We start from the raw sequence: 26,277 nt of genomic DNA, 5'->3' as shown, positions 1-26,277 counted from the left end.
TTTTGAGTTCATGTGGTGGGTTACTGCTGCTGCTGAATATACCTATCATAGCACAGAAATTATAGAAGTAAAAATCTAAGTTTTATTATGCTTATTAAGTACAGGCTTAGAAGGTAGAAAAAGAACCCTGAACAAAGATTAGAACTTTAAGGAGGCTTTTTTATAGGCAAAATTATGTCAGAGGGACAGAAAAAATAATTTTTGACATACAGCAATCTAGTACATCTTCTTAGGCCATAAAAGTTGAACAAATTTAGTACTTCCTCTTAGGCCATAAAAACTGAACAAAATTAAGTCAAGTTACAGATTAAACTATGTTTAGAAGGTTCACAATGTGTTGATTGAGAGTGGAGATTTACATTCCTCAAAAATAACTACAGAGTCAGAGCCAATAGAATCACTTTACAATAGTTAGCTAAATCACCTCAGGAAACTCAAAACTCCCTTTTGGCTTCTTATCTGAGGAATGTCATAAAGTTTTCCCTTAATATTATCGTTCCATGAATCAGGTTTTAGGTAAGCGAGGTTAATATTAACAGAAAACAGGATTCAGTTGGCCAAAATGATCCTGGAGTTCATATAATACAAATTAATAAAAGGAAATTAAAAATTATCATGACAGCATCTTGAGTTTTACATGAAGTGAATAGGAAACTAGAACCTTTCTACAGAACACCCATTATTCACCTGAGTTAAGGTACCTTTCAAAGGACTCAAAATAACAATACCCACAATTCCACTGATTAACCACCCTCTTTCTTACCCAATACCAATTTTTTTTTATGATTACAGCTTGGTAGTATACTTTGGGCAGCTAGGTAGTACAGTGGATAAAGTGCTGGGCCTGAAATCAGGAAGACTCATCTTTATGAGTTCAAATCTGGCCTCATACACTTATTAGCTGTGTGACATGGGAAAGTCACTTAATTCTGTTTGCCTCAGTTTCCTCTTCTATCAAATGAACTGGAGAAGGAAATGGCAAACCACTCCAGTATCTTTGCCAAGAAAACCTCAAATGGGGTCACAAAGAGTTGGAAATGACTGAAACTATTGAACAAATATGGTTTGAGATCTGGTACTGCTAGTCTCCCTTTGCATTTTTTTCCTTGCTTCTCTTAATATTCTTCACCTTTTGTTCTTTCAGGTGAATTTTGTTATTTTTTTCCAGCTTTATAAGGTAATCCTCTGGTAATCTGACTGGCATGGCACTGAATAAGTAGATTAATTTAGGTAGCATTTTTATTATATTGGCTTGGCCCACTCATGAGCAATTAATATTTCTCCAATTATTTGTGTTCACATAGTGCCTGTGTGTGTTTCTTAGCAGGTAGACTCCCAAGTATTTTGTACTATCTGTAGTTATTTTTAATGGAATATCTCTTCCTGCTGGGTTTTGTTGATATACAGACATGTGTGGGTATATATTATATCCTTCAATTTTGCTGAGGTTGTTCATTGTTTTGATTAATTTTTTAGTTGACTCTCTAGGGTCCTTTAAATAAATCATCTTATTATCTGCAAAGAGTGATATTTTGTTTCCTCATTGCTTGGGTTTATTCCTTCAATATATTTTTCCTGTGTTATTGCTATAGGTAAAATTTCTAGCAGAAATGTAATAGTGATAATGTATATCCTGGCATTATCTCCCTTACAGATAATGCTTGCTCTTATAGATACTACTTATCATTTTAAGGAAAACTCCCTTTAGTCTTGTGCTTTCTAATATTTTAAACTGGAGTGGATGTTATATTTTGCTCAGCATCTATTGAAATAATCATATGATTTGTGTTGTTTTTATTGTTTTTTTCTTTTTATAAATTTTTATACATAAATTTAAAATTTGTTTTTAGTTCTCAACATTCACTTCCGTGAGATTTTGAGTGCCAAATTTTCTCACCTCCCCCACCCCAAGACAGTGTACATTCTGAATACCCCTCCCCCTAATCTTCCCTCCCTTCTATCTCCTCACCCCCTTCTCTTATTCCCTTCCCCTTCTATTTTCCTGTAGGACAGGATAAATTTCTATACCCCATTGCCTGTATATCTTATTTCCCAGTTGCATGTGAAAACAATTTTTAACATTTGTTTTTAAAACTTTTGGCTTGATATGATCCAATTGATATGATCAAAGGATATGAACAGGCAGTTCTCAGATGAAGAAATTAAAGCCATCTATAGACATATGAAAAAATGCTTGAAATCACTATTGATTAGAGAAATGCAAATCAAAACAATTCTGAGGGACCACATCATACCTATCAGATTGGCCAATATGACAAAACAAGAAAATGATAAATGTTGGAGAAGATGTGGGAAAATTGGAACACTAATGCATTATTGATGGAGATGTGAACTGATTCAATCATTCTGGAGAGCAATTTGGAACTATGCCCCAAGGGCTATAAAAATGTGCCTACCCTTTGATCCAGCAACAGCACTTCTAGTGGCTATGTCCCAAAGAGATCATAAAAATGGAAAAAAAAAAACCCACATGTACAAAAATATTTATAGCAGCTCTTTTTGTGGTGGCAAAGAATTGGAAATTGAGGGGATGCCCATCAATTGGGGAATGGCTGAACAAGTTGTGCTATATGAATGTAATGGAATACTGTTGTGCTTTAAGAAGTGATGAGCAGGCAGACTTCAGAAAAACCCGGAAAGACTCGTATGGACTGATGCTGAGTGAAGTGAGCAGAACCAGAAGAACACTGTACACAGTAACAGCCATGTTGTGTGATGACTAACTTTGATAGACTTCTCAGCAATGCAAGGATCTAAGACATCTCCAAAAGTCTCCTGATGGAAAATGCTATCCACATCTAGAGAAAGAACTAGGGTTTGAATGCAGATTGAAGCATACTATTTGCCATTTTTTTTTCTATTTTGTTTTGTTTCCTCTTTCTTGGGGTTCCTCCTATTGGTTCTAATTCTTCCTTACAACATGACTAATGTGAAAATATGTTTGACAGGAATGTATATGTAAAGCTTATAGATTGCGTGCTGTCTTAGGGAAGGAGGGTGGGAGGGAGGGAAAGAAAATTTTAAGCTCAAAAGTTTATGGAAATGATTGTTGATAAATCAAAATAAATTAATAAAAAATTTTAAAAAAACTTTGGGTTCCAAATTTTCTCCCTTCCTCCCTCCCCATCTACCCTCATTGAGAAGGCAAGCAACTCGATACAGGTTATACATGTGTAGTCATGTGAAACACTTGCATAGTAGTCATGTTGTGAAAGATTAACTATATTTCCCTTCATCCTATCCTGCCCCCTGTTTATTCTATTCTCTTTTAATCCTGTCCTTCCTTAGAAGTGTTTGCTTCTGATAACCCCCTTCCCCCAATCTGCCCTCCCTTCTATCATCCCCATACTCTCTTTTCCCCTTCCCCCTATTAAGCCAAATCCAATGAAAATAAGATTCACTCATTCCCTCTCACCTTCCCCCACTTCCCCTCCACTGTAAAAGCTTTTTCTTGTCTGTTTTATGTGAGATAATTTACCCTGTTCTACCTCTCCCTTTTTCCTTCTCCCAATATCATCCTCTCTCACCCCTTAATTTTATTTTTTAGATATCACCTCTTCATCTTCAACTCACCCTGTGCCCTCTATCTATCTATCTATCTATCTATCTATCTATCTATCTATCTATCTATCTAAACATATAATTTTTTCCCTCCAACTACCCTAACACTGAGAAAGGTCTCATGAGTTATAAATATCATCTTTCCATGTAGGAATGTAAACAGTTCAACTTTAATAAGTCCCTTATGATTTCTCTTTCCTGTTTGCCTTTTCATGCTGCTCTTGAGTCTTGTATTTGAAAATCAAATTTTCTATTCAGCTCTGGTCTTTTCATCAAGAATGCTTGACAGTCCTCTATTTCACTGAATGTCCACTTTTTCCCCTGTAGGATTATACTCAGTTTTGCTGGGTAGGTGATTCTTGGTTGTAATCCTACTTCCTTTGACCTCCAGAATATCATATTCCAAGCCCTGTGGTCCCTTAATATAGAAGTTGCTAAATCTTGTGTTATCCTGATTGTGTTTCCACAATACTTGAATTGTTTCTTTCTGGCTGCTTGAAATATTTTCTCCTTGACCTGGGAACTCTGGAATTTGGCTACAATATTCCTAGGAATTCTCCTTTGAGGATCTCTTTCAGGAGATGATTGGTGAATTCTTTACATTTCTATTTTACCCTCTGGTTCTAGAATATCAGGGCAGTTTTCCTTGATAATTTCTTGAAAGATGATGTCTAGGCTCTTTTTTTGATCATGGCTTTCAGGTAGTCCAATAATTTTTAAATTATCTCTCCTGGATCTATTTTCCATGTCAGTTGTTTTTCCAATGAGATAGTGCACATTGTCTTCTATTTTTTCATTCCTATGGTTTTGTTTTACAATTTCTTGATTTCTCATAAAATCATTAGCTTCCATTTGCTCCATTCTAATTTTTAAGGAAGTATTTTTTTCAGTGAGCTTTTGGACTTCCTTTTCCATCGGCCCAATTTTGCTTTTGAAGTCATTCTTCTCCTTATTGGCTTTTTGGACCTCTTTTGCCATTTGGGTTAGGCTATTTTTTAAGGTGTTACTTTATTCAGTATTTTTTGGGGTCTCTTTTAACAAGCTGTTGACTTGTTTTTCATGATTTTCTTGCATCACTCTCATTTCTCTTCCCAGTTTTTCCTCCACTTCTCTTACTTGCTTCTCAAAATCCTTTTTGAGCTCTTCCATGGCCTGGGACTGATTCAGAATTTTCTTGGAGGCTTTAGATGTAGGAGCTTTGACTTTGTTGTCTTCTTCTGGTTGTATGTTTTGATCTTCTTTGTCACCAAAGAAAGATTCTATGATCTCACTTTTTTGTGTGGTTTGCTCATGATCCCAGCCAATTACTTGAGTTTTAAACTCTTTGTTAAGGTAGGGATCTGCTTGCAGTGTGGAGAATGTACTATCCCAAGCTTTGGGGGTTTTGTGCAGCTATTTTCAGAGATACTTCTAGGGACCTGTAAGTTTTCAGTTCTTTCAAGGAGGTATGATCAAGGGCAAGGTGTTTACTCCTTTCCTGGCCTGTGCTCTAGTCTATGAGTGACCACAAGCATTCTTTTCTGCCTTGGAACTGTGAGGAGGATTTCCTCTCCACTGCCACTACCAGCTCCACTGTGCCAGTGCTCCTCCTCACTCCAGGACTGCGACCCAGAACTGTGATCCAGATCCAAGCACAGGCAAAGCAAGAGAATCCTGCCTCAGCACCAGCAAAGAGATTCCTGCAATCCCCCTCTAATCAGCCACTCGATTCCCCCTCCTTCTGTGAGCTGGAAGCTCTGGAGGCAGCCACCGTCCTGGGGCTGTGTCGGGACCAGGGCCAGACTGAGATCCTCTCTCACTGCAGTTAGACAGACTTTTCCTACTGACCTTCTAAGTTGTCTTTGGTGTTTGTGGGTTGAGAAGTCTAGAAACCACCACAGCGCCCCTTGATTCAATTCCCTAAGGACTGCTCCAGTTTTACTGAGGCCTTTTCTTTGCCTGTGTGGCCTGCACGGCCCAAGATAAACTGCACTCCTCTCTCAGCCTGGTACGGGTGGTCTCGGGCTAGAAATTTGTTTCACTCTTTTTGTGGGTTCTGCTGCTCTAGAATTTGTTTAGAGCCATTTTTTACAGGTATTTGGAGGGGTTTGGGGGAGAGCTCAAGCAAGTCACTGCTTTTACTCTGCCATCTTTGCTCTGCCCCTTTGAATTGTTTTTATTGTTAATATAGTCAATTATGCTTATAGTTTTCCTGCTATTGAACCAGTACTTCGTTCCTTGTACAAATCCAGTGTGTTCATAATGTATGATCTTTGTGATATGTTGCTGTAATCTCCTTGCTAGTATTTTAATTAAATTTTTGCATTAATATTCATTAAGGAAATTGGTCTATGGTTTTCTTTCTCTGTTTTGACTTTCCTTGGTTTAGGTATCAAGACCATGTTTATGTTATAGAAAGAATTTGGTAAGATTCTTTCTTTACATTTTTTCAAATAATATGTAATATTAGAATTGGTCTTTAAATGCTTGATAGAATTTGTTTGTAAACCCACCTGGTCTGGGGATTTTTTTCTTAAGGAATTCACTTATGGCTTATTCAAATTTTTTTTTTCAAAGATAGGGTTGTTTAATTCGATATCCTTTCCTGTTAATCTGGAAAATTCACATTTTGTAAATATTCATTTATTTCACTAAGATTGATAGTTTTATTGCATGTAGTTGGGCAAAGTAGCTCCTAACTATTGCTTAATTTCATCTTCCTTGGCTGTAAATTCACTTTTTCCATTTTTGATACTGGTAATTTTGTTTTCTTATTTCTTTTTAAAAAATCAAATTAGCCAGTGGTTTACCTATTTTTTTGCTCTCTTCAAAAAGCCAGCTCCTAGTTTTATTTAATAGTTCAATGGTTTTTTATTTTCAGTTTTGTTAATCTCCCCTTTGACTTTTCAGGATTTCTATTTTGGTGTTAATTGGAGATCTTTTATTTGTTGGTTTTCTAATTTTTTTAGATACTCAATTTTTTTTTCTCTTTTATTGACATGTGTGTAGAAATAAAAACTTTCCCTAAGTAGTGCTCTGCCTATATCCCACAGATTTTGGTATGTTATGTCAATATTGCCATGACCTTTAATGAAATTATTGGTTGTTTCTATGATTGATTCTTTGACCCACCCATTCTTCAGGATTAAGGTATTTAGTTTTCAATTAATTTTTAATCTGTGCATCAAAGGTTTTTAGCTGAATGTAATTTTTATTGCATTATGGTCATAAAATGTATTTAATTTTTCTGCATTTGTTTGTGAGATGTTTATGATCTAATATATGGTAAATTTTTGTAAAGGTGCCATGCACAGCTGAGAAATAGGTATACTCCTTTCTATTCCCATTCAATATTTTGCAGGGGTTGATCATAGCTAATTTTTCTAAAATTCTACTTGTCACTTTAATTTCTTCTTGTTTATTTTTATGGCTAGGTTTATCTAGGTCTGAGAGGGCTAAACTGATGACCCTCAGTATTATAATTTCACTATTTCATCCTGTTACTTAGTCAACTTTTCCTTTAAGAATTTACATGTTATTCCATTAGGTGCATATATGTTCAATATTGATACTAATCCATTGTCTATGGTGTCTTTTAGGAAAATGTAGTTTCTCTGTTTATCTCTTAATTAGATCTATTTTCCTTTTGCTTTGCCTGAGATGCAGAACACTACCCTGCCTTTTTTGCTTCAGCTAAAGAATAATAGATTCTGCTCCAGCCCCTTATTTTTACTTCTATGTATATCCTGTTTCAAGAGTGTTTCTTGTAAACAACATATTGTTGTCTTCTAGTTTCTAATCCATTCTTATATTCACTTCCATTTTATGGGTGAGTTCATTCCATTTACATTTACAATTATGATTGCTGTGTATTTCCCTCCATCCTATTCAATTATGCTTATCCTTCTTTTTTTTCATCCTGTGCCCTCTTTAAGAGTTTTTGCTTCTGATCTCTTAATTTTTCTTGCTCCTTTTTCTCTCATATCCTCTCTTTTTCTTAATTTCTTTTCCTCCTACTTCTCTGTTTGATAAAATGAATTTCAATATTCAGCTATTTGTGCATATGTATTCTTTCTTCCTTAAATAAGTTCAGATGAGGGTGAGGCTCAAGTGTTGTTGCTTATCTTCTTCCATCGTCTCTCCATTGTATAAAATCTTCCTTGCATGCCCCATTTATGTGAAATAATCTTTCCCATTATTCCTTTCCCTTCTCCTTTTCCCAGTGCATTACTCTTCCCCAACCTTCCATTCTTCATTTTAGATCATCTAAAAATAATAGGATAACACTGGAGACTCTAAAACCCCTGCTAATCATAAATTTTTGATGGGTTACATAAATTATCTCTCCATATAATAATGTAAATAGTTTAACCTTATTTTGGTCCCTTATGGTTTCTCACTCATTCATATCTGCCTTTTTTTGAGTCCTCTACTTGTATGTCAAATTTTCTATTCAACCACGGTCTTCTAAACAGGAATACTTGAAAGTCCTCTTTTTCATTTAATATCCATTTTTCCCCCTGTAGTATTACACTCAGGTTTGTAGATAATTTATTCTTGTTCGTAAACTTAGCTCCTTTGCCTTCTAGAATATCATATTCCAATCCTCCATTCCTTTATAATGGTAGCCATTAAATCTTGTGTGATCCTAACTCACTTCATGGTCCTTGAAATTTTTTTCAGGCTGCTTGCAGTATTTTCTCCTTGACTTATGAGTTCTGTATTTTGGCTACACTATTCCTAAAGTTTTATGTGGGTTTCTTTCAAGAGGTGACCAGTGGATTCTTTCAATTTCTACTTTGTCCTCTGATTCTAAGAGATCTGGGCCTTTATAATTTCCTGAAATATGATATCTAAGTTCTTTTTTTCTTCATAGCTTTCAGGAACACCAATGATTTTTAATTTTTAAATTCTCTCTCCTCTATTTTCCAAGCCAGTTGTTTTTCCTATCAGATATCTCATAATTCATAATTTTATTTATTTTTTTCATTTTATTTTTTTCAGCCTTTGATTTATTATTTCTTCATGTGTTGTGGAGTTGTTAACATTCTAATTCTAATTTTAAAGACAAATTCTAATTTTTAAAGAATTTAAGGAATTACTTTGTTCAGCAAGGTTTTGTTCCTGTTAACTCTCTTATCACTGTTACTTCATGTATATTTTATCTTTACAAGTACAAAATCAATCATCAGAGTTTCACCTGAATAAATAGATAGAGAATCGGCTCAACATTTTTGCCAGTGACGTGCCTTCTATTTCCAACATAGCAATGCCTGTATGAAGACGAACTTCCTCCTCACTGGCATCTAGTTCGGTCTTTGGGAGAGAATTCTCATCAGTATAGTCAGGTATCAGTATAATAAGCATATTTACCATCCATTTAATCATGGCTATATGGAGTTCATTCACCTGTAGGAAGAAAAATATTAAATATTTTAAAAGGTTAGATTTCAAATGAACCATTTAAAATTCGTTAAAGTTATATTGCATTTAGATGTTGGAGATGAATTTATCCTTAGGTCCTGACTTTAATGATACTATGGTGCTTGATGAAATTAAATCCAATATCTAGTGTTGCTATAACGTTAACTCTAGTCTTTTTTTCTCACTATAGCATATGATGCTTCTGTCTTCCTATCTCTAAGTTTGGTTAGGACATTGATAAAAGGCACTGTTCTACAGCCATTTAAAAAGGGCTGTTTTCTCAGAAGGAAGTGCAATGGAAGGTACATCAGCATAGTAGGGTATATCCTTTAAAAAACACTTTCTTGTGATGGAATACTACTGTGCTGTAAGAAATGATGAACAGGTTGATTTTAGAAAAACATGGAAAGACTTGGATGAAATAATGAAGAGTGAAATGAGCAGAACCAAGAGAACATTGCATACAGTAACAGTAATATTGTTCAAAGAATAACTGTGAATGACTAAGCTATTCTATCATAAATATTCAAGTCAACTCCAAAGGACCCATGAAGGAAGATGCTAACCACTTCCAGAGAAAGGGCTGATAAACAGAAGTATGCAAGTGTGCATAGTATGGACACCTATACATATATACATGTACATATATTTATATACATGCACACATGTGTGTATATGTATGTATGTACACACACACACACATACATATATAATCAAATGGTGACCTTCTCAGGTGTGGGATGGGGAGGGAGGGAGGGAAACAGTTCATAACTTAAAATATAACCAAAAAATAAGATTACATTAAAAGCAAAGTCTAGGTTCCCAATTAAAATGTATGATTTATAAAATTTTTTAAAATTTATTTATTTTTAGCTTTCAATATTCACTTCCATGAGATTTTGAGTTCAATTTTCTTCCCATCTCATCCCTCTCCCCACCCCAAGATGGCATGCATTCTTTATACCCCTTCCTCTAATCTGCCCTCCCTTCTACCTCTCACCCCTCTTCTCTTATCCCCCTCCCCTTCTATTTTCCTGTAGGGCAGGATAGATTTCTATACCCCATTTCCTATATTTCTTATTTCCCAGTTGCATATGAAAACAATTTTTTAACATGTGTTTTTAAAACTTTGGGTTCCAAATTTTCTCCCTTCCTCACTCCCCACTCACCCTCATTGAAAAGGCAAGCATCTCGGTACAGGTTATTGATGTGTAGTCATGCAAAACACTTCCATAGTAGTCATGTGGTGAAAAACTAAGTATATTTCCCTTCATCCTATCCCACCCCCCAATTATTCTATTCTCTCTTTTGACCCTGTCCCTCCTCAGAAGTGTTTGCTTCTGATTACACCCTCCCCAAATCTGACCTCCCCTCTATCATCCCCCTGCTCTCTTGTCCCCCCTATTTTCCTGTAGGGTAAGATAGATTTCCATACCTGATTGCGTATGTTATTCCCTCTTTAAGCCAAATCCTATGAGAATAAGGTTCACTCATTCCCGCTCACCTTCCCGTTTCCCCTCCACTGTAAAAGCCTTTTCTTGTCTGTTTCATGTGAGATAATTTACCCCATTCTACCTCTCCCTTTCTTCTTCTCCCAGTATAATCCTTTCTCATCCCTTAATTTTATTCTTCAGATATCACCGCTTCATCTTCAACTCACCCTGTGCCCTCTATCTGTCTATCTATCTACCTATCTATCTATCTATATATACATACATCTAATTTTTTTCCCTCCAACTACCCTAATACTGATAAAGGTCTCATGAGTTACAAATATCATTTTTCCATGCAGGAATGTAAACAGTTCAACCTTAATAAGTCTCTTATGAATTGGTATGTGTTGAAGATAGCAAGCACCAAATAATATTGCAAAAAGAATAAAGAAAGAAAAGAAAAGAAATTGATTACATTTTGACAGAAACCAAACAACTTGTTACCATTGTGGGAGTTAATCCCTGAGTCATGTTATCAGTATATAGTCAGATGACCAACTTGTCAGGGCATGGATCAAAATTAGTTTTAAAAAAAGCAATAAGAAATAAAAATAATGAAAGAAAGGTATGGTGTACAATTGAAGCAAGTTAATCCTGAACTATTTAAACAAATAATCAGCAATGAGAGATTGGAAATGGATTTTAGAAATGACATTGACACTGATTAAAAGAATTTCATGGAGAGGTCCAGCTGCTGCAAATTTATTGCCACAAGACCCAAAAAAACTCCGAAAGTGTCTAAATCAGCAAACATGTGACTCGGTTGTAAGGAGGAGAGAGATGGCAGCTAAGGCAATACTAGATAGAACAGAAACGCTTTTACAAAATCTTTTTTAAGGATGATGGGCAGTCATGAATAATATCATCTCATAAAGCAGAGAAAAGCAGTGGAAGGTAGAATAAGTTTAAGGAAAACCTGGCAAGAGATCTAACTAAGAACACTCACCCCAAGGGCATTTAAGAACAAAAATGTAAGGAGGAAAATGAATAAAAGAAAATAGAAAAGATCCTCAAAGCTTACTATAACATGTGCTTATTGGGGAAATAGAAATAGCATGAAAGAAAATAAAACTGAGAATTAACCCCTTGAGAGCGTTCTAGAGAAAAAACCATACTCTCTAAGAGTTGAGGTCCCCAAATATGATAAAACTTGAGAACCAGGAAAAAAGGAAATAAGGATGACTGTGGACGAGTGTGAAGTCCAAAAGTGAAAACAATGGAAGAGGAGCCCATATAAGTGTGATGGGGGGATCCCACCGTTCCAGCGGGCCTGGGCTGGCTAGGATGATAACTTACAGGTGAGACGGCGGCTTTGGGGATCCCAACTCTGGGATGTGGAGGAGGAGGCAGCGGGTGTAGGTGGAATGCATGGATACAGCCCTCCTGTGCTCATAGCTCCTATTGCACCAGAAGATGCGCAATAAATATGGCACTTTCCCTTCAAAAATGCTTGAAGTTTGCTTATGGAAGGAGGCATCAGAAAGATTGTGGCTTGTAAGTTATGGTGCAGTGGTACAGTTTTCTATGTTCTTGCTCTTTCTTGCAGATGAAATCATGCATAAGCAAACAGGAAATTTGACTCATACTCAACTTATTCCCTAATATATCAATTGTATTGGAACCAATTTATGTTTTCAGAACAAACATGATAGCAGAACTGATCGTTTATACGGGGTGAAAGTTTGCTGATTTTTACTGGATGGAGGCATAAATAGTATGCTTCTGAAATATGTGAATGACACAAATATGAAAGGGATAATTAATATGCAGGATGACAGAGATGGGCTCCCAAAAGATCTCAAGAGGTTAGCTTTGTCACTAAGCTAACAAAACGAAATTTTATAGAGATAAATGCATTTGTATTTTTAAAAAATCAGCTACATGGGGCAGCTTGGTGGTGCAGTGGATACAGCACTGGCCCTGGAGATAGGAGGACTGAGTTCAAATCTGGTCTCAGACCAGACACTTGACACTTACTAGCTATGTGACCCTGGGCAAGTCACTTAACCCCAATTGCCTCATCAAAAAAAAAAAGCTGCAAAAGTACCATATGGAAGAAGTGAGAACTGGGGAACGTGGTTATAATACAGTTCTCGTGAGAAAATATTTAGGGGGGATACCTAGTGGACAAGAAGCTCAATGTGAGTTCGCATACAGAAGGATGAATGTGATAATCATGCCAGATGTTGTCTTTGCCAGACCACATCAACACCATTGTGTTTAGCTCTAGGTATCACATTGTATAAGGGATATTGACAAGATGATGTGCACTTACAGGTTGGTACCTGGGTGGGGGAAGGGACTAGAAGATTCATTAGATGAGGATCAGTTGATTTAAGTGGGAATGCTTAGCCTGGAGAAAAGAAGACTTAAGGCAGACATTATAGAAGTCTTTGAGTATCTGAAAGGTTATTGTGTGAAAGAGGAATTAAACTTGCTCCAGAAAATAGAACTAGGACAAATTGGGTGGGGGTGGGAGATTTTAAAGAAACAGGTTTCCTTCTTTTTCTTTTGGCAGTCGGGGTTAAGTGACTTGCCCAGGGTCACACAGCAGTCTGAGGCCAGATTTGAACTCAGGTTCTCCTGACTCCAGGGTCAGTGCTCTATACACTGTGCCACCTAGCTTCCCCCAACAGTTTTCAACATAAGCAAAACTTAAAAACTATGACTGTCCAAAGATGAGTTCCCTATTACTGGAGGTCTCCAAGTGGAGACTATATCGTACTGTACTTCATGTCAGGGACTAGAAGGTCTTTGGGGTCCCATCTACCATTGTGAATCTGCTACCTGTTGCAACCACATAGTGGTTCATCACCAAGTCAGTGTGGACTGAAATCTGAAGCCTTTTCAGTCAGTCTAGAACATGCATCAATGGCACATCACATAGACCCTTTAGTTTCCCTGCTTTAATTTCTGAAGCCAGTACACTTCCAACCAAAGATGGAGGATCAATGTCTTATTTCAGAAACTGGAGTTTAGGTCTAATGGTCAAACCACTTGTTTACCAGCCCTCAGACAAAGAAATTGTGTAGCCTGAGAATTCTGTAGCCTCCTACCTAGTCCCAGTTGGAAATGGTTGGGGATATTGTGCAGCAATAGCAAAGGCATGTGTTTTCCTAAGGTCATTCATCCTCCCTACACATACCAGTTTTCTAGCTCTACAACTTTCTCAAGCTTATTCCCACAGAATCTAGGCATTGGGAGGGACTTCAAGCACCATCTAGTCTGATCTGTACCTCAACAAGATTCCTCTCCACACCAACCACCAAAAGTGGTACTAGTGGTTCCCAAACTTATTTTGCCTACTACCCCCTCTTCAAAAAACATTACTCAGCAGCACCGTGGGGTTATGTTAGGTTAATCCTTATTTTTATTCAATGCCCCCCAATTGCACCTGAGACTAATACCACCTCGCTGGATCGTTTGAGCACCCCTAGTGGATGGTACCACCCACTTTGAGAACCTTGAAGGCTTCCAATGGAGAGTAATCTATTATTTCACAAGGCAGCCTCTTTGGGATGACCATTATAGTTAGTATTCCATATGTTATGTGGACTTATAACAAATGATTGTATGTTAAGTGTTTGTAAAACATCATGACTGTACAAGTTTAGCTTATGAGTGAAATTATGTAGTTTCACTAATAAAATGTTCCATAATGATGAAGCCAACATTTGAGAGAAATGATCATCTTGTATTGGTGAAGAGGTCAAGTTGGGCTGATATCTTAAGAAGTTATAAGAAAGAACAAAAAATGAAAGATGTTCAGGTGGAATGCTCTACTGGTATTATATCGATGTCAGGAGAAAATGAGGAAGCCCTCTAGTTTGTTGGATGGATCCTCTGTGTGGAACTTGAGGGAAGATACTAATACTCATCACTTGGGTTGGGCAAGCATGGCTAGGATGTGACCTGCATACTGGAAGGAATGTTGAAATCAATGTGATCATAGATCCATTGGAGTTAGAAATGATACTCATGTATTATCACATCTGCGTATATGTCTTATCCTCCTACTAAACCGTAAGGTCCCAACAGACAGAAACCACGTCTTACCTGAACTTTGTATTCTTCCAATGTCCGATGCAATGCTCTGCACACCGAAGGAACTTAAAAGGTAATTGGCTTTGAAATGTTTGTTGGATTGAATTCATCTCCCAAAAAGGTACATTTATTTATTCTATATTCCATATTCTATATTATAACAGACTTCTGAGCATATCTAGGAACCTTCTGTTTTCACCTCATGTAACCACTTTGACCAAGTGCAGTCAATTCCAAATGTCACCATGTCCACAACACCAGAGGAAGAGTAACATTCATGATATTGGACCTTTGGCAAGTAAAGAGTAAAGCTAAAAACACTTCTTATATGCTCTAGGACTTCCTTCCAGAGGAAATAGCACTATTCTAATTTTTAAAAATTCAAAGACAACAAGTTGAGGAGCTCTTACATCATTTCCTCCTTCCTCTCAGTGTTGCACAGTGGCAAGAGCCCTAGACTGGGAGTCAGAAGACCTGGGTTCAAATCCCAGTTCCAGGGGCAGCTAGGTGGCACAGTGGATAGAGCACCAGCCGAGAAGTCAGGAGGACCTGAGTTCAAATACGACTTCAGACGAAACACTTGACACTTACTAACTGTGTGACCCTGTGTAAGTCACTTAACCCCAATTGCCTAAAAAAAAAAAAAAAAACCCAGTTCTGCTACATACTAGCCATGTTATCTCGTGCCTTCCTGAAATTCAGTTTCTTCATCTATATAATGGAGCACAGGTGTGAATAGATAAGTCCTAAAATCCCTTCCCCTGGGCAGCTAGCTAGGCTGAGCCTAGAGTCAGGAAGAACCATCTTCCTGAGTTCAAATCTGACCTGAGACACTTACTCGTTGTGTGATACTAGCTAAGTCACTTTAACCCTGTTTGCCTCAGTTTCCTCATCTGTAAAATGGGCTGGAGAAGGAAATGGCAAACCACTCTAGTGTCTTTGACAAGAAAACCCCAAATGGGTCACAAAGAGTCAGACACGACTGAAACGAATGAACAACAAAAAGTCTCTTCCAGCTATAACATTCTGGGACTCAATGATCTTTTGCACAGGGTAAGCTATGTTTCATGGCACACTAGGGTGGGCTTTTCAACTGTCTGGGATGATTGATACATACTTGGTGATGAAGCCCACTGTTGTCCTTGTCAGTCCCATTAGACATAGTCAAAATCCATTGTTGCATCATATGAAACACATTAGTTTGGACTACCCTGATGGAGACATCAAGTAAATTTTAGAGAAGTGATTCAACTCTGAAAATACATATCTAAATAACTATTAGCTAAAAGCTGAGCAGTTTATTTGACCAGGTCTATACAGTTCAAAGTAGAGTGGTGAGTTGACTATTTTCTTGTGACTTTAGGCCATGTGGACCAAAATCCTGATCTGCTTGGTCTGGTTACTCACACCCTACCAAATCACTGGACAGCTACCAACAGTTGTCAGTGCTTCACTTTGACCTACATAGATCTATCTTTTTAATGTTGGTTGTCTACCACAAGAAGTATCTTCCTTATACACAACCATTTTTAATCTAATGTATTACTTTCTAAATAAAAACTGAGGAGGTGATACAGAAAATCCCCACAAAAGAAGGGAACTAAATAAAATGAAAACTCCTAAGTCTGGCACCAAAGGCATTCCATTCTGTCTTACCTTTCCAGTCTTATTCCCATTCTGGCAAAACTATACTGCTAGTTTTCCCATTTCCTACTGTAAAGGGGTTGTTCAGGCGAGTTCTCCAATCACCTTGATGAGCTCATAGGTTGGTGAGCCATTGTTTGGGATCTTTGACTGTCTGTGACTCCACCTGTGGAGTACGGAGGGAACCCCCTGCACCTTGTCAAGACAACAAAAAATAACTTCCATTTAAGTCCCAGTGATTGGGGCTGCCCTGAGATAAATGCCTTGACTCAGACTCTTGAGAGGATGGGCTCTGTTGGGAAGAGCCACCCATTGTGCTGGCATATAAATGAAAACTGGCAAACCATTTTTGGCATTTTTCAGAAAGATCCTCCATGGAGCTAAGAGCAGAGCTAAGTGCTAGGTCTTGGGTGGGTGGGTGGGGGAGTTGAGTAGGGGCAGGAGGGGCTGTGCATGTATATACACAGTTCCATCCCCTATCCCCAGGAACTATTAATGGCTGCCTTAGGAGCAGATATACATGTGAACTGAATGTGTTCTCCCATAGCATTCTGAGCACAGGAAACTACCTGTGAACGCAATTTTCTAGACCAAGAGAGGGCAACAGCTGGAACAATGGTGGAGCATCCTGGAAAAGCACATGGAAACTGTATGTGTTCACCCACCACTGAGAGACTTCATGGACAATGTTCCTGAATCAAAAGCCCTTTTGTGTGCTGGGGGAGGGAGGGAGTAGATTTTGTTTTCCAAGGCAGTGTTATTCTTAAATCTAGTCTTCTGGTTGAAGAAGAGAGATTTATTGGAGATTGCCTCATGAGTAACCATAAGTTCAAGAGTTCAGAGATCTAGCCTTCTTAGAAATAGAAGTGGAAGTTCCTGAAAATGTATTCCTGAGTCTAATAGATATGATCACCCAATAAGAGGTTCAAATCATGATGTGGGAGAGCAGAATATCTATACTTTGCTCCCTATACTTGCCATTAGTTATTTGGACAATGGAGGTCCTATGGGAAGGTGGTTGCCTTCCAGTCGCACCAAAGTGTGTTTCCATTCTGAGAGGAAACCATATTTAAAACCACAATGTGTCACTATGAGTGTGTAAAGGACTGGGTAGGACCCTATGGGAAAGAGAGAGAGATCTACCAAAACATCAGTTTACCCCAATAGAAATCCTAAGATAAGTTACCTCCTGAGGGAGGTAGAAATAGGATGCTGTTCAGTCTGGAAGTTCCTATTGAGAAATGGAACCCAAATGGAGATAAGAATAATTGTTCTTGGTTGTTTATGGGCTATTGAGAATCTATATATTGTTTATGGGCTTCTTTGAGTCCTTTATGTCTTCTTTTCGTGTAAGATAAAATAAAGGCTATCCTGTGTCTGATATGCATTTTTTTTTCTTTGAATACTTATATGGGAGCTGGGCTTCTGGTTACCCACATTTGTGAAAGTTATGTTCAGAGATTTCCAAGACTAAACTCTAAATGAGGGTATAACCAGCCAAAGAGAAAAACTGACTTTTTAAGGAAACTCCCAAGATGATATCCAGTTCATGTGAGCCCAGATTTTGGTGAATGCTGGGTCATGGATTAGCCTTTTGCTTAAGCTTTGCCCTAAGCCTGGAATGTCCTCCCCTTCTCCCATCTTTACTAACTGAAATTCTACCTGTATCCCAGGGCTAGGAAGCTTATCTTGATCTATTTGCAACACTCAGGAATGACTCTTTTCCCTTGGAATTTGTATAATAATTGCTTTGTGCCTCTTTAAACACTTACCATGTTATTACTTATATATTTATCATATGTTATTTCATATTCTAGTTCTTTGTGTACATGTTGTCTCCTCACAGTAGAATGTAAGGGCATGAACTGTTTATGCTTTTTCTTTATATCTCCAGGATTTAACATAGTCCCTGGACCATGGTAAGTATTTAATAAATGTTTGTTAAGTCATTGTTTTGTATTTATGTCATGACCCCTTAGTAAACTATAAGCTCCTTGAAAGCAGAGACTATCATGTTCAATTGTTGAACTTCCTCAAAACCTAGCTCAGTATTTGCACACAGTGGGCTCTTAATTAATGTTTATTGAAACTGTTTAAGTTGAAGGAAGAACTAAGGTAAAACAATTTTCACTTACGGCACATAATTACTCTTTATCTGCTCTTCAGTCAATGGGATAACACCAATAACACCTAACATCCCATCCAGTAAATTGAGGAATTCAGGAATTCTTGCATAAAGTGCCCTCCAGTCCCCCGGAGTCATTGCAGAAATTGGGTGGTTGCTTTCCATCTTGAATATCCACATTTCAAAAGCAGAATTTAAGCTTAGAAAAAACTTGTTATAACCTAAGAATAAAGATGGAAAAAAGCATTAAGTGGGATTGTTGGAGTTTTTCTCCACAATAAAAAAAATGGGTTTTTATAAAAGCATGTTGGTGATTTAATACTAAATAACCCTTTTTGTACTGCTTAGCCATTTGGTAATTTCTCTATACAGCAGTTTTTAGTCTGATTTCTTTGAATTCTTAGCTGGGAACCAGATACAACGAGTCATTGCCAATTATGTTACTTCATACTCAAATACTCAAAATGATCTTTGATCTGTTAAAATCTCTCCAATGATGCAGATTGCAATTTCTCTATGACTGCCCATTCTAAACTCTGGTCCATACCCTTCCATAAATTCACCCCAGAAGGTTCAACCACTGTGTAATGGTTCTTCTTCACTTTCCCCTGACATCACAAGAATACTAGTGAAGCATATGGACTATCCACCAGTTATTGCTCATTCTCAAGCCCTGACCAGTCCATCTTCTTCAGTCATACATTTTCAGGATGACATCCTTTACTCTGATTTTTGCTCATGGTTAATTTATTATGTATTTCAGCCTACTTACACCTATTATCGTGTCTTTTTTCCATTGCCCTTTGAGTGATACTCATTTTTAATTCTTTGAAGACTCAAGAGTTCCATGACTCAACCATAAAATAACACTGGTAGAATGTTGGTATGTTTTACATGGACCTTTTTCCCAGGGAGAAGTTTGGAGCCATTAAGAAAGTTTGCAATTTACCAAAGGGCAATACAGCCTCTTGTATCTACGGTTTAATTCTGGGCCCAACTTTCCCATTTGCATTGCCTGTTTGGTTGGTTGTTGTTCTTTGTCCTCAAAGAGGACCAAAATGACATCTTTATGCTAGAGTCTAGTTTTACCGTGTCTGACTGTGGCTGATCAGACCAATAGGAGCTCAGAATGTTCTTCATAGATAGGGCACAAATAGTCCGTGTGAACATTTGGGGTGGATTCTCTAAATTTGCACATCTTGCATTTCCTTTGAGCTATTTCAATTCTGCTTTGCTTATAGAACACAGCATCTTCTCTGATGTGGGCATGTCATGCTGAGCAGTCCTGTGCCAGTGTCTCCCATGTTACACCATCAGTTCCTGAGTTCTTAAGAGGGACCTTGAGAGTGTCCCTGTATCACTTCTTCTGACCACCATGTGAACATTTGCCCTGTGTGAGTTCTACATAAAATAGTCTTTTTGACAAGTGTACATTTTGCATTTGAACAGCATGGCCAACCCATTGGAATTGTGCTCTCTGAAGTAGAGTTTGAATACTTGGCAGTTTAGTTCCAGAAAGGACCTCGGTGTCTGGTATCTTATCCCGCCAGTGATCTTCAGAATCTTCCTAAGACAATTCAAATGGAAGCAATTCAGTTGCTTGGCATGGGGCTGGTATATCATCCACATTTCACAGGCGTACAACAATGAAGTCAGCACGATGGCTCTGTAGACCTTCAGTTTGGTAGTCGGTCTAATGCCTCTTCTCTCCCATACTTTCCTTCAGAGCCTCCCAAACACTGAGCTAGCTCCAGCAATGCATGCATCAACCTCATTATCACTGCATACATCCCTGGAAAGTACACACTACCAAGGTAAGTGAACTTATATATACATATGTGTATATATGTATATTTTACATTGTATATATGTGTGTGTATGTATTTACATATACATATATTACATGATGAGCTCTATAAGTTGTTCATCAAACTCTTGTGTCATAATCTGGATAACAGGTGGCATCCTCCATTCACTGGGTTTTTTTCTGTCTGAATAGTTAGGTCAGACTCTGTTGAGTGGTTTCAGATTTCCTCCAGGAGACACCACAATGTTCTAGGGCTTGAAAATAACTAGCATAAAGTCATGTGCAAACAGGAGCATCTGGAGGATCTCACTCTTAAGATAGAATCTCTCTTCAATTTAGACTCTGCACTGGAAGTCATCCTTATAATAGTGGCAAACATCTTTGGTGAGCATATGTCACTCAGCACTTGATATTATATTAATATCAGTCACTTGATATTAACAATCAGAGGATCATTAGACAAAATTATCTCCATTATATCTTTCAAGGAATCCTGAATAGTTTTGGTGTATGTTATGTATGGCAGGCACCTTGTTGGAAAATAGCTTTTCAGAAGCATTTTGTTTTACCAAATCATGTGCTTTTCTTTTTTGTATAATCAATAAACAGAATATCAATAAGCAGAATAGGATCTTGTATTTTCTAATTCTTTTAGTCAATAGCATGACTATAAAATGGTGATCTGCCATGGACCATTGTTCATGAAAGCCTGCTTGTTTCTTACTAATACTCTCATTAAAGATACTCTTGATGCATGATCTTCATAAAAATTGTATATTGATGTAAATGTAAGCAAATGGATGGGTGCTTGTTGATGCCCTCTTGTTGACTTTTCAGTATTGACAAAGTCTAATTTTTTTTTTCCCACATCCCTGGTATCTTCCCCTTCTTCCTCTATCTTGTGAATCTAATCTTTAGTGTTCTCAAATACTTCCAGCACAAACCTCCTCTATGTAAACTTGGTATAATTTAGCTGCATTTTCCTTTTGGTTCTCTTTAGTGCCAATTTTTTGTCCTTTATCTGGGACTATAAAATGAGGCTTTAATGATCCAGGATCGTGAAAAGAGCATGTTATAAAAAAAACCTTTGCAGATCTTTTCCATTTTCTTCTCTTTGTTATCCTTACATTTTCATCTGTAATACTCCCACCCAGGCAAAGTGGATAAAGTATCTGCCCCTTATCCAGGTACAGAGTATCTTACTCAGCATTCTCTTAGCCAATTAAGAGTCATGCCTCTCCTTCATGAGGCACAGGGCTTTCCCCGTGCCCACTTCACCCAGGTAGGACATAGTGTTACACATCCTTAAGTTCCCAAGGGATAATTTTGCTTAATTGGATCTCTAAGCTTTCTTTAAACTGGTTTTACCCTGTACTACTTCTTTTATGAGGCCATACTACTGATTTTGATCTTTGCTCTAACAAATCAGTGGACTAGTTATGCAAGCAGATTTAGGAATGGCTGCCACATCAGTAAAACAAGCTATTCATTTCCTGTCTGTCAAAATATTGAATCAATATCATTTTGTATTGTTATTTGGTAGTTGATTTGTCCAACATCCCTGGATTATTTTCTTAAAGAAGATATTCATTATCAAGGGAACTAATGAAAATAAATGCTAGGGAAGGTGTCTTAGCCATACCAGATCTTAAATTGTATTATAAAGCCACAATCATCAAAACTACTGGGTACTGGCTAAGAAATAGTGGGGGATCAATGGAATAGTTTAGGTACACAAGACAGTAGTCAATGACTATAGTAATCTACTATTTGATAAACCCAAAGACCCCAGCTTCTGGGATAAGAACTCACTATTTGACAAAAATGGCTGGGAAGACTGGAAGATAGTATGGCAGAAACTAGGCATAGACCAACATCTTACACCATATACCAAAATAAAGTCAAAATGGATACACAATTTAGATATGAAGGCTGATACTATAAGCAAACTGAGAGAGCAAGGAATAGTTTACCTGTTAGATTTATGGAGAATGGAAGAATTTATGACCAAACAAGAGATAGAGAATATTATGAAATGCAAAATGGATAATTTTGATTACATTAAATTGTAAAGTTTTTGCACAAACAAAGCCAATGCAACCAAGATTAGGAGGGAAGCAGAAAATTGGGATAGAATTTTTACAACCAGTGTCTTTTATAAAGGCCTCATTTCTAAAAATATAGAGAACTAAGTCCAATTTATAAGAATACAAGTCATTCCCCAATTGATAAATGGTCAAAGGATATGAACAGGCAGTTTTCAAAAGAAGAAATTAAAGCTATCTATAGTCATATGAAAAAATGCTCTCAATCTATTGATTAGAAAAATGCAAGTCAAGAAGACTCTAAGGTACCTATCAGATTGGCTAACATGACAAAACAGGAAAATAATAAATGTTGGAGAAGATGTGGGAAAATTGGAACACTAATGCATTGTTGGTGGTATTGTGAACTGATCCAGCCATTTTGGAGAGCAATTTGGAACTATGTCCAAAGGGCTATAAAAATGTGCATACCCTTTGACCCAACAATACCACTTCTAGGGCTGTATCCCAAAGAGATCATAAAAATGGGGAAAGGACCCACATATATAAAAATACTTATAGCAGTTCTTTCTGTGGTGGCAAAAAATTGGAAATTGAGGGGATGCCAGGGGTAGCTAGGTGGCCATGAAACCTTAAGTCATGAAACGATACTGACTGAATCCATTACAAATACCCAATTTCTAAGTTATGTTGGGGGGACAGCTAGGTGGCACAGTGGATAGAGCACCAGCCCTGAAGTCAGGAGGACCTGAGTTCAAATGTGGCCTCAAACCAAACACTTGACACTTACTAGCTGGGTGACCCTGGGAAAGTTACTTAATCCCAATTGCCTAAAAAAAAATTTGAGGGGATGCCATCAATTGGGGACTGGTTAAACAAGTTGTGGTATATGAATGTAATGGAATACTATTGTGCTATAAGAAATGATGAGCAGGCAGACTTTAGAAAAACCTGGAGAGACTTGCATGGACTGATACAGAGTGAAGTGAGCAGAACCAGGAGAACATTGTACACAGTAACAGCCACATTATGGGATGACTGACTTTTATAGACATCTCTTCTCAGCAATGCAAGAATCTAAGACATCTCCAAAGGCCTCATGATGGAAAATGCTATCCACATTCAGAGAAAGAACTATGGAGTCTGAATGCAGATGGAAGCGTACCATTTGCTCTTTTTTTTTCTTCTGTTTTGTTTTGTTTCTGCTTTCCTGTGGCTCCTCCTATTTGTTCCTATTCTTCTTTACAACATGACTAATGTGAAAATATGTTTAATAGGAATATATATGTAGAGTCTATGTCAGATTGTACACCATCTTGGGGAGGGAGTAGGGAAAGGAAAGGGAGAAAATTTGAAACTCAAAAGCTTATGGAAATGAATGTTGAAAACTAAAAATAAATTAATTAATTATAAAAAATTAGATATTTATAACATATAGGCACAAGGCTTTTTTGTGGCCTATAAATTTTTGACCTCGTTTTTTATTTTTGATCTATATTTGACAATCTATTTCTCACTACCCTCACCTAGTTCTGCCCTTCCACTAACATCACCAAGTATCAAAGAGTTTGTTGATTTGATTTGGATGGTCCCATAATATTTTTATAGAATTTCTCTACCTTTTTATCCTCTGCAGCAGATAGTGATAGAGAAGCTGCAATTATTTTCATGGTAGTCCTCTTATAAATACTTATCATGAGCACTTTAATTTAATGTGTAGTATCCCATATATCCCATATCTCATAAAATGATGTTTGTTGTATTTGGGTATATGATAAGACCAGTTCTACCAACTCCTTTATTCTCTTCTCCGAGTAGTGAAAATACTACTTCATAAAGGTCATCATTTCACTGGGCCTTCTTGTTTAAAAAACACGTCTGCACTTCAGTTCTTCAAAAGATCAATGATTTCGTTATGATGGGCATAATGAGATCACAGCCTCTCTAGGATGGATTACCATGGTCAAAAAACAGCATTATTTGGCTGCCAACCATAATGAGCCTCTCTAAACAGAGCAAGGCTGATCCTCAGATGACAGATGGATATGCAGTCCTCTGCTGGGAAATACTTAAAAGTCTTTTTAGCTTGGTAGGACAGGCCAGAGCTTGTACTCAACTGACATATTAAGAACCCATCATGATGCCATGATGAGGCATCAGAGGAAGACTGGTGAAGGATGATAAACACAAAGACGGCAAATGGCTCATATGTGCACATATTCATAACCATCTCCATATACTCACGTGTAACTGTATCAAAATTACATAGCTATGATATTATTAAAATCTCAAACAGATTATTAAAATCTCAATGACCTCGCACTCGAAAGTCTGGGAAGCTTCAAGTATCTGCCACTGTACAGACCCCAGAATCCACAGAGAAGGTTTTATGAGAAGATATCACAAAGAACCAAAGATGCAAATTCCTAATTATGACCATTAAAGGTAAGATGGTACAGAGAGGAAGAGATCAGCTGTTCAAACACAGCCTCCTGAGGTTTCTGCATCACACATGATGGGTCAGGTCCTCAGCCTTGCCTTTCAAGAACTCAGTTTTATCGATTTATCCAGAAATGATAAAGCCTTCAGGAATTGGTTTGTGAAAATCAAACTTTCAAGAGAGTAATTTATAAATCAGAATGTCAATGTAATGAACTGCACTGCCAAGCTGACTGAAATACCCATATCCACAAATGACCTTAAGGGATGTTGTCATGAAGCTGTGATAGGTTGACCTGGCTTCCTCCACTAGAACAGATATCCCAAGTGCACTAGAACACTGGCATCCTTGGCCATTGTGCTTGGCCCCCTACACAGGCTGGTGAACATGCACACAAATTATCTGGTCTGGTCATCACAATAGCCCCCAAAAACTGCCAAGCAAAGTCTTGTCATATCCATTCTAAAGATAATAAAACTGGGGCATAAGGAGGTTATATTATTTTACTATATTACACTGGGATTGATGGCGGGGCCAGGGCTAGAACCTGGGGCATCCACAGGTTCTGGTAGGCTAATGGTCTTTCCAAAACTCCGCACTCCTTTTTCAAGGATACACAAACCTTCATCACCACCCTTCTCTTGTGGCAACAGTCCACTGGATATGTTGCAGTCAATTAGATTGTAGTTGCTCTTACATGAATTATATTTGGGTCTCCCAGATGAGATTTGGGAGCCATCCTGCTCCCTTTACAAAATCGGCAAACCTTTATATACTGATGGAGATTTGAGTGGCACCTTAATCTCATTGGCATATTTATTTTCTATTTTGTTACAAAACTCTAGGACTGCCTTCTTTGGAACCTGATTCCACCATACCATCCCCTCCACATACTGCCTTATCTTGCCTACAGTTACAAAAATTCAACCTGATATCATATTCTGTAGCAGCAATATCCTAAATATACAGAAGATGGCAGTGTTTCCTTGTGGAAAAAGATAAGGTGACCCTCTATTTGAGATGTGGCATTCCTCACTTTCCAGAGTTAAAGGCTGATTTATGTGAAAGATTGATTGGAAGGTGACAAGGAGGTTATAAGCCCTGTGAACTTGGGCAATGGAATTCTTTCTATTAAGCTTTCTGGGCCTCAGTTTCTTCATATCTGCCTCTCAGATCTCTTCCAGCTCTAAGTCTCTATTGCCAGGACTCCAACCATATTCAGAACATTATCTATTAAGTGACAAAGGCTAGATCAGGACTAAGTCTCTAAATTGTCTAAGTCTCTAAATCTAAAACCACTATACTAGGCTGGCTCTTCAAAGAACGCCAATAAAGACAATTTTATGAAGACAAGCAAATAACTCTAGTAGAAGCCCTCTTCAAACTTTATTTCAATTGTTCATTTTATCAAGGACAAGTGACATGCGATTTATTTTATCAAGGGCAAATGACATGACATGAGATCATGAGATTCAAGAAAACAGGTTCCAGGGTCTGCAAAAGTTAGCACAGACTCTGCCATGTATAGATTCTGTCAGGAATCTCTCAAAAAAGGATATAAAAAGGTTCAATGCTTAAAGGATTTGAGTTTTCTGAAAAGTTCCAATACTCAGAATGCCTCATTCTTAGCCCTACTGGAAAACTCAGGTTTCTCTCTCTCTCTCTCTCTCTCTCTCTCTCTCTCTCTCTCTCTC

General features: G+C 37.6%; 1 protein-coding gene across 1 annotated transcript in view; it reads right to left on the bottom strand.

The window, feature by feature from the left end:
• Positions 1-26,277, bottom strand: part of AXDND1 (axonemal dynein light chain domain containing 1) — a 104,439-nt gene that overhangs the window by 17,515 nt on the left and 60,647 nt on the right. Inside the window, exons 16-18 of the mRNA XM_027868576.1 lie at positions 18,302-18,512; positions 15,640-15,733; positions 8,762-8,970 (exon numbers count right to left, since the gene is read on the bottom strand). Of these exons, the coding sequence (XP_027724377.1) occupies positions 8,762-8,970; positions 15,640-15,733; positions 18,302-18,512 (514 nt within the window). The remainder of the gene's footprint in view (positions 1-8,761; positions 8,971-15,639; positions 15,734-18,301; positions 18,513-26,277) is intronic.

The sequence above is a fragment of the Vombatus ursinus genome, unplaced genomic scaffold (assembly GCF_900497805.2).
Source record: "Vombatus ursinus unplaced genomic scaffold, bare-nosed wombat genome assembly UNPS02014789.1, whole genome shotgun sequence".
Taxonomy (NCBI): Eukaryota; Metazoa; Chordata; class Mammalia; order Diprotodontia; family Vombatidae; genus Vombatus; species Vombatus ursinus.
This window is presented reverse-complemented; position numbering and strand designations above follow the sequence as displayed.